Raw genomic sequence first — 13,484 nt, 5'->3', positions numbered from 1 at the left:
TCCTCTTGAAAATGGTTTATTTCACTGAACTTAAACTACATATTCTGAAAAGCATAACACATCAAGGGCTGCATCTTCTGGAGCCGAGGTATCATTTTTATAAAAATAAACAGTGCCACCAAGAGGCTATATTTGGTCTATAATTGATAATGGTTTATTTCTTTGCTTATCCTGAAATGCTGAAATCACACTTGCTGCTGCATGTTTAGAAAATTCTAATTGTTTACAAAACTCTGACTTGGTTGCATATATGTTACAAAGATGTACATACCATTAGGAAACACAGTGATAAAATGCATCCAAGTACAGGGCAATTTAAATCTATGTGATTTCAGTTCACAAAAACCAGAATGGCTGTTTGAGAGTTGTTTGGTAATATTCTTCAGTTTTTACACTTCCAACACATAAGCAAAACTTTCCATGAAAAAATTAAGGATAGCTTTATTAGCTCTAAGGGAGAAGCTGCTATTAAGAAGCAAAAGATACGAATTAATCATAGTAAATGCTAGATGCATTTGGTGTTTGCCAGCCTTTTTGTTTTTCTGGCCAAACACTGGAAATCAATCTTTAAATCAGTGGTTCTCTACCTGGGGCGATTTTGTCTCCCAAAGGACATCCGACAATGATAAGAGATTTTTGGTTGTCACAACCAGGAACACACTACTGGCATCTAGTGGGGAAAGGCCAGGAATGCTGCTAAATATCCAGCAATGCACAGGAGGGCCCCACAACAAAGAATTCTCCCGGTGCTCCAAAATGTCCTTAGTACTGAGGCTGAGAAATCATGTTCTAGATATAAAAACAAAATATTCATAGTTTTTTCTCTCTGTTTATATCCAAACGTATTCCAAAAAGGATTTGAGGCAATATGAAAACTCATGTAACTCAATAAAACAAAGGGAAAATGTGCACACGTGTGTGTGTGTGTGTGTGTGTGTGTGTGTGTGAAATAAAACTAGGAAAAAAGGTAGAAATTGAAATAATATATCTCAAAGGTAAAAAAAAGTGTAAAAGATAAAAATAAATAGAACTTTAAGTCACTATTAATATAAAAGTTTAGCTTCATAAGGAATTGGAGTTTATGAACATGGTTCTCAACTCTAACTGTACATCGCCTGTGCGTATTTCAAAAATTATACATAGAGATTCTAATTCCATGGCTCTGTGTTGGAGTCCCCACATGTAGGTTTTGCAAAGCTCCTGGTCATTAATCTGTTTCTAGATAAGTCTATCTCTAAACCAGTGGTTCTCAACTGGCTATACATGAGAGTTATCAGGGAACTTTTTAAAAATACTGGGGCTAGGACCCAGACATCAAGCCATGCTAATAAAATTCCATTTTCCAAGGTTGGAGCCTGTATCAGTAAAAGCTCTCTCCGTGATACCAATGTTTCTCTTGGATTCTAATGTTTTCCCTATTTGTTTGCTTATTATCTTATTTTCTATCTTAAAGTAAGAAAATATATATACAAAAATACCACAAAGCAAAAATTGACTCTTATGCTTAGCAGTTCTTTTTAAGAAAAGAAAGCAAATGTGTTGTGTTTCAAAAATAGCATTGACATTTTAGCTGGAACAGTACAAGTTACATATTTAATAAGAACACAGGAAAATTAACTGTTAAAATGTGCATTCTTCTTTTCCTTTTGAAATACTGTTACCAAAGTTTCTACATAGATTAAATCATCTTCAATTAAAAAGGAAGCTTAACTCAAAAAAATTGTTTAACAATTGCCAAAATTTTTAAATTTTTGATTTTTTTAATTTCAGTTAAAAGAGGAACACAGAGGAAAGTATCTGCAACATATAAAATTAGAAAATTGTTAAATTCCCACTGATTTCCTTAAGAAAAGCCCCCACCCCTTTTTACTCAATCTGTATCTCTACCTCAGCAGCTCAATAAAAATTCATCCAGTGGATAAGCAGATCAGTCACCACTCTTATATCCACTTTTCTACTTTCAGAAATAGACTATTTTCTTTGGTTCATGCTTATTCTTATAATTATTTGCCTATAAAGTTGTTATGAATATAATTTTAATAAAACATCTAGAGGGAGAGGAGATAAACATGGTTTGCCATCTTGAATCCAAGTCCCTTATGTTCTTCAAACTCTCTTTTATCTTCCATTATACTTTTAGGGTTTCATTGGCATTCTCAGGTTCCATTCTGCTTCTGGAATGCTGGTTTCCCTTAGTTTTGTCTTAGGCTTTCTTACCATCTCACATTTCGCACTCTCTCTGGGTGAATTATCTACCCCCATCACTTCAGGTAGCACCCATATGATGTTGGAATCCCAGACCAATTCACTGAGCTCTACATTTCCATACACAACTGGCTATTAGATGTCTCTACCTAAATGACTTGCAAGACTTCACACTCTTCATATTCACAATGAAGCAAAACATCCGCCTGCCTTTGTTTTCTATTCTCAGCGAATGGTATCATCACCAATGAGTTTCCCAAGTCATTCTTGACATCACACTTTCTCTCACTGCCCCCATGTTCAGTACTCACTATACCAGATGTGTTCTCTGAACAAGCAGCATCAGCATTGTCCAGGAAACGTCTTAGAAATGCAAGTTCTTGAACCTTAGCCTGGACGCACTGAACCCATATCTCTGGAAGTGGGGCCAGAAGCCTGTTATTTAAACCAGCTCTGTAAGTGGTCCTACTGCAAGCTCAGGTTGGAGAAGCACTGCCCTGGAAGACTCTAAGACTGGGTACTTGCCCAACTTTCTTACTTCTCGCTTGTAATTAAAAGGTTTTTTAATAAGTAATAACCCCCTTTATCAATGCCAAGGCTTTTTTTGCCTTAAGGTTTTATTAACTACATGTATTTATTAACATAAAATATTTACATAGCAAATATCAACATTTTGGTCATTATTCATCTGGTAAATCTTTTTTCCATCCATTTACTTTTAACCTTTCTATGTCCTTATGCTGTTTTTGTCTTTTAAATTGTATGACCATCTATGTGATTTAACTAGAGGGCTCGGTCTCAATTGAGATTATGGTTTTAGTCAGATTTATCTCAACTACATTATTCTGTGCTTTCTATTTGCCCCATTTATTTTGTCTCCTTTGGATTAAATAACATTATTTTTCTTTTCCAAATTGGAAGTTCTGTATTCTATTTCTTTTATTTTGATTTCTTCTATCTGTTCTTTTAGCAGCTACCCTGGAAATATGTACATCTAGCTTGTTTTTTTTTTTTTTTTTTTGTACATCTAGCTTAAAGCCGAAAGTTATTCAACATCTTTACCCACCTCTAGAACAAGAACATGTGGGATCTGATCACTACACTATCCTATGTGATTGTTGACTAGAATTGACATATTTATAGATTGTGTGTATATATGGCGGTGGGGGGTGGGAGGTATATATAAACATTATTGTCTTCTAATCTATATTTATTTGCATTTTCTAAAACGTTGCTGGTTTTGTTCAATATTCCTTCTTCCATCTCAGCTCTTCTGTATGAAATCATTGTGTTTCTTACTGAAGAATGTCATTTACAATTCTGGTGCTTATAGAGGGTCTATGGGCAGTGAACATTCTTAGTATTTGTCTTAAATACTTACTTAAATAGTTAGCATTATATTAATACTTATTAATACTTAGATACTTAAGTACTAATTACTTAAATACTTAATAAATGCTTAACATTTGTCTTAAATACCTATTGTGACTTTATTTTTTTAAAAGACATTTTCGCTAGAGATACAATTCTAAGTTGGCAGATATTTTCTCTCAGCTTTTTGAAGATATTTCACTGCTGTCTAGTTTCCATTTTACTGTTGAGAAGTCAGCTTAATTACATTCCTTTATAAATCTGCTTTTTCCCACTAACTCCTTTCAGGATTTTATTTTTCTCTGGCATTCTCTGGCATTGTCTGTTTCAACATCAGGCCTCCAGGTATCTATTTCCTTTCATGTATCCTGGGATTCATTGGGATTCCTGAATCTTAGGATTTATGCCTATTGATGACATCATACTTTGGGGGAAAAATGAAATACTGAGTCAAAGCAATTTTGTGCCTCTTTGATCAACTTGGAAGCAGAAATGCTAAGTCCACAGTCATTCCCAAGTCTACTCAAAGCTAAAGTCATTGTTTGGGACATAATGGACCAAGCCTAGTACACTAATAACTTCCAGCAGATTAAACCAAGATTTGCTAAGTATGCAATAGCTGAAATATAGATACTGCCTAAAAAGTATCTCACAGATGCAGGCTAAGTTTTGCATCTTGAAGGAACAGAATTCTAGAAAATTCAAATCATCTTGGAAAAGAAAGACCAAACCAGAGTCTTTGGCTCTTTAATAATCATATTTGCAGGGTTATACAGCTAAATTCATCTATCATCAAGAATATGCCCGTTAACCTTAGTTTCTTTTTTGGAGCTAGACTACTATGGGCAAAAACCTCAAGCTGGAACTCAATTACTTTCCAGAGCTATTTCTCATTTAGCTATTAATTTTCTCAATTCTCCAAGTAGACTCAGAAAAATAAAAAATTGCCATCTCCCAAATTCTCTAGACTGGGAATGGGAGTCCTAGCATATGAAAGCTACTAGCAATTGTTAAAAAAAGAATGTACCAGTGCATTTCACTTTAGCCTCATCCAAAATTCAATCTCTCTAGGTTTAACAATTACGTCTTTGCTATAAGCTATGAGAACAGCTTTGATATCTGTTTCACTCGCATTTTGTTAAACTATTAAGTTTCTACAAGGTGGACACTCATTATTCTTCTCATTCTCAGAATTCAGAGCCATGTAATTTCTTCTCAGATTAAAAACAAAAAGGAGGGGTTTCTCTTGTTTCAACCTGTAATCCAATCCCTGATTCACAAATGCATGCTGAATCGATTCTGCATTCCTGGGTTTACTTTGGCAAATAACTCATCAGCTGAGCCCAGTAGATCTTCCATCAGTGAGGCTTTTCTCTTACAGCTTAGTTCTATTTCATTGAAATAAAGCTTGCTTCCATGAAACTGCACCCAAATCACAGTCTATTTCCCCTTTTTCCCATCATCCCACTTACCACTGAGTCCTCTCTTCTGTTTCTTCTATAATGATATCAGACGAGTGTATTACATAAGGAGTATAACTATTGAGTTGTTGTACAAAACTATGAAGGCTTGGATAGTTTGCTTAAGAGCTCAAAGTGAGTTACAACTTGAAAAAAGACAAGCACCCAGACTTTTCCATTTTCAGATTCTGTAACAGGTGGCATTTGCCAGTATCTTTTACACAGGGAGGCTGCCACAAGGCCTGATACACAAGTTGGGGTGTTTATTCTGATCTTAATCCAGAAAAAAAAGAGTATTAAATTGGGAAACATAGTACTGATCACATTCCTTGGGATCATGACACAAATTACCATTCAAGATCAAAATTTTCCTATATGTAAAAGGAACATGATAATCACTAAGATTTCCTTCAACTCCCGAATTCTGTACCCCATTAATTGGTTTTAAAAAGGTAGAGAGAATACAGATGGTTACAAAGTTGCACACATCTTACATACCCATTTTCAGCAGCACTAACGACATAGGGCTGTTTAGAGAAGTCTCTCGCTTTTGCCAAACATGTTACAGAAGCCGAATGACCAAACAGAAGTTCTTTAGCTGAAATCTGAAAATGATCAGGGTAAGCTTTTAAACAGTTGTAAACTTCTTAAGAATATAAACATCATTTTATGTGACTATTCATAATTCTGATTAGAAAATCCTGTTATATTATGTTTTTGCTCTACATACGTTTTAGGAAAACTGATTTATGCCACATGAAAATCCACAGAATAAAAAAAAATCTATTTTTTAATGTTTATTTTTGAGAAAGAGAGAGAGAGAGAGAGAGCACAATTGGGGTTGGCGCAGTGAGAGAGGGAGACACAGAATCCGAGGCAGGCTCCAGGCTCTGAGCTGTCAGCACAGAGACCCATCCGGGGCCTAAACCCATGAACTGTGAGATCATGACCTGAGCCTAAGTTGGCACTCAACCAACTGAGCCACCCAGGCACCCCTAAAAAAATACCCAGATACAGGAATTGTGTTGTACACATTTTTTGGTTTTTGTTTTCGGTTTTATATCCATCTTGACAACTAAACAATCACCAGACCTGTTTTACAACATCTAGGTTTTTAATACAAGTAAGTCAGTGTTGATGTTTATTATGCACAAAATGTGCCTCAAATGATAGCAGCATGTTAACGTGCAAATTTCAGAATGCATAAATGAGTTTACAAAATAATACAAAGAAAACATTACCCTTTTTGTAATCATTATAACCTTACTGTAACCTTATGTGGCTTCTTGCCTCAGAAATAAAAAGTAATAAAAACTAATTTTTCCACATTAAAAGTCAGATTTTAACTAAGCTCTTATTTAAAAACACCAATTTTTAAACATGAGTTTAAAAATATGGCATTGAAGGTTAATTCTTCCATTATCCCATGTGTGAAAGATGTCCAGTGCTCTTTGTTTTTATAAAACAAGATTGTGAAAATCAAATTACAAAACAGGAAACATGCAAGATCCCTTCAAATGGAGAAGAGGTTGTCAGTAGGGACTAAAAATTTAATTTGAATGACTAGAAAATTTGTAATAAAACTTGTCCTATGGGTAATAATCTATTTCCAAATTAATTCATATTCATTATGCTTTTTCTGAACTATGTAAATATATCCATAGATGATAACCAAATCATATCAATGAGTACAAATTATTTCAAAACACAATTGTTCTCTGCCTTCATTTTATTTCTATCATAATCAGCAATACTTCTCTAAAAGATGTTAGATTAAATTTCCAGTACTACAAAGAAGTTTTGTGGTTGGTTAGAACCATTTAAAACCCAAGTTCTTATTCCACCTTTTTCCTGGGAAATCCAGAAGGTCCCATCTCAGAAAATAACATACTGTCTTTCCCCATCATCACATTTGAGAACACATACCCCCAGGCATTTAACACCTTTCCATATATTACAGGCCAAATTAAGCAATGAATCAGGGCAAATCAAGGACATTCCCTCTCCTAGAGAAAATCCACTATGAATAAAACAGCATAAAGGAATTCCATTGCTTTGCATATGGAGTCCTCATTCTGCTACTAACTCCCCACATGTAGTTGAATAAGCTCTGACTCTTCAGTATAATCTCTTCATTTTATCATATTCTGGAACTGCTGTGAGGAATAACAACAACAAAAATCCACCATCATACCTGCTCATTGTTATGATGAAATCCACGGCACCTTTACTTCCATTCATGGGCTCTACCTGTATGAAGCGTTGCCAACCCCGCCCAATGCCAAGAGCTTCCAATAGCACAAATGGGAACACACAACTTACTGAGCATCCATCATATCCAGGCACTAGGGCAACTATGAACAGGGTCTCATCCCCCATTTCACAGATGAAGAAATCAAGGCTCAATGAATATGTCATTTGTTTGACATCAAAGTTGGTAAATGTCAGAACTAGAACCTGATCAATCTCTCCATTCTCTTCCTATACACAATATTGCTACTCTTCAGTTTGTCATTGTTGTGTTTCCTTCTGAGTATTAAATAGGAAGAAAAATAGAACACAGCAACACTCAGGGAATATATCTGGAAGGATGTTCAACTCACCTTTCTCTATGCTTAAAAGTGTTAAAAATACCAGAAAACACAAGTGAAGTAGTTCTTAGCATGAAACCTTGGAGAAGCTCCTCACTGGGAGACCCCACGAAGAGGTCTTTGGGAGTCGGACCCTGAGTTTGGGATGCATGTGTTGAGAAGCCCAGGACAGGGAGCTACTTATTCTCTAGCTTCCCAGTACCCTACAGTCCCACCACCCATGAACAGGGAAAAACTGAGATGTGTTTCTAATCCCCTAATAAATACTTGGATGCTCCAAGATGTCCAGAACTTAAATCACCTCCTTTCCCTTCCTGTTCCTATTCTCTAATCATCTCTATTCCTTATACAAATACAGGATACCATCACACCACCAGTCCCACCCACCACTCAAACCCCAAATATAAGGTAACCTTGACTGTTCCTGCACATTTACCCACACTCCAATAATTTGCTCAGTTCCTCCCATTCTTTCTTCTTAGTATCTTCCCAGTTTTCATCTCCTTTTCTTCCCCTCTGTCACTGACTTTGTTCATACTCAAAAACTTTCTTGCCTAAATTAACGTAGAGGCTCCTACCATAGTCACTGTCCTTTATCTCTTCTCCCTCTGCCGTCAGTATGCCCTTGACATTAATACCAAATGATAGTCTAAATCACAAATATAATAATATAGTATTATGTCATCTTCTTGCATAAATCATCTCAAAATCCCTTAATTTTGCCACTGCTTTTAATTAGCACATGGTATTAGTTCTTGCTAGTTAATTTTTTTAAATCTAAATCCCTCAGCCCTCAAGGTACTCAGAGTACCTTGTATTATCACATAAATGCACAGCATTAGCCAATATCCTTCCTTTACTGCACTGCAGCCCCTTTGATGGCCAGCACCAAGTCTTCTCGTTCGTGTTTGAACCGAGGTACACAGCGTACTGCCTAACTTATATGTAGTCAATAAATGCATGTTGAATAAATGCTGAATAAATACAAGGAACGTACGTAAAAAGATACAAATGCTAGGATTCCAAATTTCTTAAGCTTATTGCATCCTACCTATTATATAACACAACTGCTCCAGCCAGAAACCACTATACTGAAATATTAAAAACAGTAGCAAGACATTTGAAGCCATTTAGAAGTGTGAGTTTAAACTCTAAGAGATAATACATGTGGTGGGCCACTTTTGTCAAAGCTCAACTGTTGCAATAAGACCAGTTCCTTCTTTCTGGGATGTTCATAAACATTGAGCTGAGCTGCTCTGCTATGCAGTTCTTGGCAGTCCTGCAGTGTAACTCTTCTGTGATGGGAGATGTTAATTAATTACACTATAAAATAGAATTACAATTAATTGTTAATTTAGGTTTTAAAGTGACAAACTTTAAAGGCTAAAAATAGTCTTTGATCTTTAAAAGGCTTCTTAATGAGGGCAGTATACTTTAAGTACATCATTAGTTTAAATGTTCAAATTGGGTCTAGAGGCTGCTAGCACTAAGCAAATATCTATTCCAATATGTTAAATGTTTATGACTTGGGACAGGGACAATTAATTGCCAATCAATGGGCCAAAACCTAGGTGAGGTCAGGTTCTGAGATAGGAAGACGACAATAGTAAAGTGGATTTAGAGCTTTTTGATGTGATCTTTAAAAATCACATGCAAGCAGAGACTAAAAGAATAGCAAGAAGGCCAAACTGACAGAAACACCCAGATAATTAAGATATTACTCATTTAGTTAATAGCGGTTTTCAAGGGTGCCCTTTGTTTAGATTAACGAGCCATAATTTTTAGAATTATACTTATATGTCTGTAGTTCAGTTACTTAAACATATAATTCAGGATGTAAAATGGTAACACTCAGCACAGCTTCAAGGGTGATAACACTTAGCTGGTAGCTAAGATTAGCAATATTCATAATAAAATTTTCAAATAGGATCTTGATCCATCATATAGTACTTCATTTTCTCCAAATTCAGAAGTAAAACCAATTTATTACTTCAGTAATCACCTACTTAACAATCATGCGAAACATCCACTGTCATTGCAGGAAGAATCAAATTGTGTTTATATTGGGAGTGCTTTCTGTTTCAATGTTAATCACTTTCACTAACCTTTAGTTCAGGTGAGAGATTCCAGAGACAGAGCTGACCTTCTTGACTTCCAGTCACAATGGTTTGCTGGTCATCAGTGATCATGATGGCAGTGATGCTGTGCAGAGGGGCCTTCTTCCCCCAGAGCGCCACTGCCTGCAGGGAGCACCTCATGCTGACAGAATCTTGAACAAACAGAGAAGGGAAGTGGACACAGTCATCATTCAAAAATTTGGGAAGACTGATCATGTCACAAAGTGGACTCACCATGATCTAAACTCTGGGATGTATTCTCCCAGAGATGGGGAAAAGGGTGCTTCCCTGTCAATTAGAGGAGAAGGCACTCATTAGGTATATTGAAATTACCATGCTCAGTATTAATCCATCAAAGAGAAATGGCTTTTATCCCAATTTGTGACTTTATTTATTTATTTTTTTAAAGTAGGATCCATACCCAGCAAGGAACCCAGTGCAGGGCTCATACTCACAACCGTGAAATTAAGACCTGAGAGCCAAGATCAAGCGTCAGCCTTCTAACCAGCTGAGCCACCCAGGTGCCCTTCAGTTAGTAACTATTAATGCAGACAAAGAGAAGGATAGGAATAATCTACCCACTCCACACACAGCTCTGACTACGGGTGATCCTGACTTGCTCCAAAGCCCAGCTAGGCCTCTTAAGAAGAATAGAGCTGGCTACACACTATAATACGAAGACAGCTTTGCATACTTTTTCCCCCAAAACGTCATCACTTCACCTAAGTAACAAATATCTGAACTTTGTAATTAAGAAGTAAATCTTTCCTATAAAAACGGTCTTTTCTAGTCTTCAAAGATTCATGCATGATTGTCCTGATTTCTGTCATATTCATGTTCTGTTTTTAGTTCACTTATTTTTGTATTTGATATCTTTCTCAATAAGAATTTTCATGAAATTACTACCTTCATGTACAAGTTACAAGGGTTAAGATGAATAAGCAATTATCAAAAAAAGCTTGCCTGTATATCCCCCAAAATGATCTCAAATATCACCTAGGGATATGTGCATTACTGTTTGTGCCACACTGAGTTAAATGTTTCCCCCAAATAGGCATTCTTTTCTGAAATCACAAATAATTTGGTGATTAATCATGCTATAAATCTTTAGAGTAGATTAGTATGTTTCCTCTTATGACTTCATAATATCTAACTAGTCTTATTAAAAATGTCAAAGATAAGAGAGGGAAAAAGATGCCAAACTTACTTCCCACATTTGGCTTAAGAAAGTTAACAAAATGAAAAACCTTCTGTCCTGCAGGACTTCTGGTACTGAAGCATAAACAGGACAAGTGCCAATATAAGTTATTAAAATTTATGGTACATATTCTTTGTAATGTTTAATTACACACAGGCTCACACACATATAAACAGGGGTATGCACTACACTATGAACACAAATTCAATGTAGGCAGTGCTTAACCCATAAACTGGTTCCTTTCAAAAATTTACTTATAGTTCAGCTGTTTGGAATTCAATACCTACTTCCTGATGGTTCACTTCTTAGGTCAGTACACAAGTGGCCTGTACTATTCTTACCACAGGCCCCAGGCACCATGAAACTAAGATTTCTATGCGAAATATCTGGAACTTTGCAATTCAGACTACCAGAACCACACATATTAATCACATTACTAAGCTAACCAAAGAGTTCTGATTTCAATAACACTGTAATCTGAACTTGGACTTCTGCTTCAAACACAGAGAAAGAATGTTCTCTCTCTCTTTTTCTGTGTGTGTGTGTGTGTGTGTGTGTATGTGTGTACATGTGTTTGTGTGTTTTAATTGTTGCTTAATAGTCATGCCTTTAAATAAGTTTAGGAAATTCCAGGCATTACAAGTCTAAGAGAAACCTGAAATGAGAGCTGAGTCTGTACATGGATCTGTTGGCTAGATGTTTAAGTGTTAATCCCCACTTAAGGGCAAGAAGCCCTTCCTTGCTCAATGAAATGGAATCTAAAATAACTCCAACACTACTCAGAAAGATAAGGAAGCTGATTTCCAAAACTCCCAAGAAAAACATACCAAACCTGAACCACAAAACAGGTTTAATAAAAAATATCATGACATACATATAATGCCAGAATCCCCACGTGCAGAAACCCATGTAAAAAAGTGTCCTCAGGTCAAAGGTACCAGTGGGAAGCCTTTCAAAAACACTACACACTTATTAGACAATCTCAAAACTTAAAAAACATCAGGCCAAGTATTAAGAATGTAGAAGAACCGAACACATACACTGCTGTTAGAAATGTACAATGGAAAATAGTTTGATAGTTTTTTTTGTTTTACAAAGTGAAATGTGCTTACTACATGACCCAGTCAATTCATCCCTAGGTCTCACCCAAGAAGAAAAAAAAAAAGCAAGTATTTATACAAAGACTTCGACCAAGTAGGATTCTATTTGTAATAGCTAAAAACTGAAAACAACTGAAATGTCCACTATGGGATGAATGGATAAACAAATTATGGGATAGCCACACAATAGAATACTATTCAGCAATAAAAAGGCATGAACTCTTAATCAGCACAACACAGATGAAACTGAAAATAATTATATTGAGTGAAAATAGTAGCTAAAAAGAATAAATACGGTATGACTCCATTTCTATAAAATTCTAGAAAATTCAAATTAATCCAGGACAACAGAAAGCAGGTCAGTGGTTGCCTATGGACAGGAGAAAGGGACAGGGATTAAAGAGTTTGCAAAGAAGAATGAAGAAACTTCTGAGGATGGTAGACATGCATTATTTTGACTGTAGTGATTGTCTCATGAATGAACACATTATGTTAAAACATATACAATTGTACATTTTCAATACATATACATAGACATATAAATATACTGCATTTCTGTTACACTTTAATAAAACTATTTTTTAAAAAAGAAAGTATTTTAAAAGATACTTCACAACCAAACTCCCAATTAAAAATTACAAAACATTCAAGAAAATAATACACCATAAGTAAACAGAAAGATCAGTACATCAGGAACTAACACTAACAGAAAAATATAAAACTTATTGCAAAAGAAGAACAAATGTATTAAGTTATTTTAAACTATTAAAGAGACAAAAGAAGAAATTTAAAACCCTAGGAAAAAAGACAGCCTACAAAAAAATAAACAGAATTTTAAAACAAACAGATACTACTTCTAGAAATAAAACATAATCATTGGACTATAACAAATGTCAAGAGAATAAATCAAAATAGACTCAAGTGAAGAGAGAATCAATGGACTTAAAGATAATTCTCAAGAAATTACCCAGAGGAAAAAAAGGCAAGGAGTAGTAAAGAAAGAGAACGTTGAATGAAAGAAATCAGGGAGGTAAGATCAAACAGAGATATTAAGAGGTATAGATAACACAGTGAAAACACCCAACATTTATCTAATATAAGCTCCAAAAAAAGGTAGAACCCTTTCTCTTCCTGGCTAGTTCACTCCTAAAACCACTGGACAGAGAAAACTTGAATGGAGTGTCAGAGCTCATATAGGGTGAGGAGGGCATGTGAGAACACATGAAATTGGAGCCCAGGAAGGATAAGTAAGATGCCCAAACACGGGGCAGGTCTGTGTGAGATGCACAACCCAAGCAGAGTGAAGAGGGACAGTGTGTGCAAGGCTGTCTCATACTGGGTGTTGGGGCCTGAGCAAGAAGGAAAGAGTTGACACTGTGAGGATGATGAAGGAAGTGGGGTTCAGAAACCTGGGTAAGGTGAGAAGGGTATTTGTACTGAAG

At 35.8% G+C, this 13,484-nt stretch overlaps 1 protein-coding gene across 7 annotated transcripts in view; it reads right to left on the bottom strand.

Moving 5' to 3' along the window:
• Positions 1-13,484, bottom strand: part of WDR72 (WD repeat domain 72) — a 229,937-nt gene that overhangs the window by 194,272 nt on the left and 22,181 nt on the right. For 6 of the 7 annotated variants that reach the window (XM_027067276.2, XM_027067278.2, XM_027067277.2 and 3 more), the window contains exons 2-3: positions 9,733-9,896; positions 5,535-5,641 (exon numbers count right to left, since the gene is read on the bottom strand). In XM_027067276.2, the coding sequence (XP_026923077.1) occupies positions 5,535-5,641; positions 9,733-9,885 (260 nt within the window). In that variant the 5' untranslated portion in view covers positions 9,886-9,896. Of the gene's footprint in view, positions 1-587; positions 5,513-5,534; positions 5,642-9,732; positions 9,897-13,484 lie in introns of those variants that run through there. The other variant, XM_053224001.1, reaches the window with a different exon arrangement.

Source organism: Acinonyx jubatus, chromosome B3 (assembly GCF_027475565.1).
Source record: "Acinonyx jubatus isolate Ajub_Pintada_27869175 chromosome B3, VMU_Ajub_asm_v1.0, whole genome shotgun sequence".
Classification (NCBI taxonomy): domain Eukaryota; kingdom Metazoa; phylum Chordata; class Mammalia; order Carnivora; family Felidae; genus Acinonyx; species Acinonyx jubatus.
This window is presented reverse-complemented; position numbering and strand designations above follow the sequence as displayed.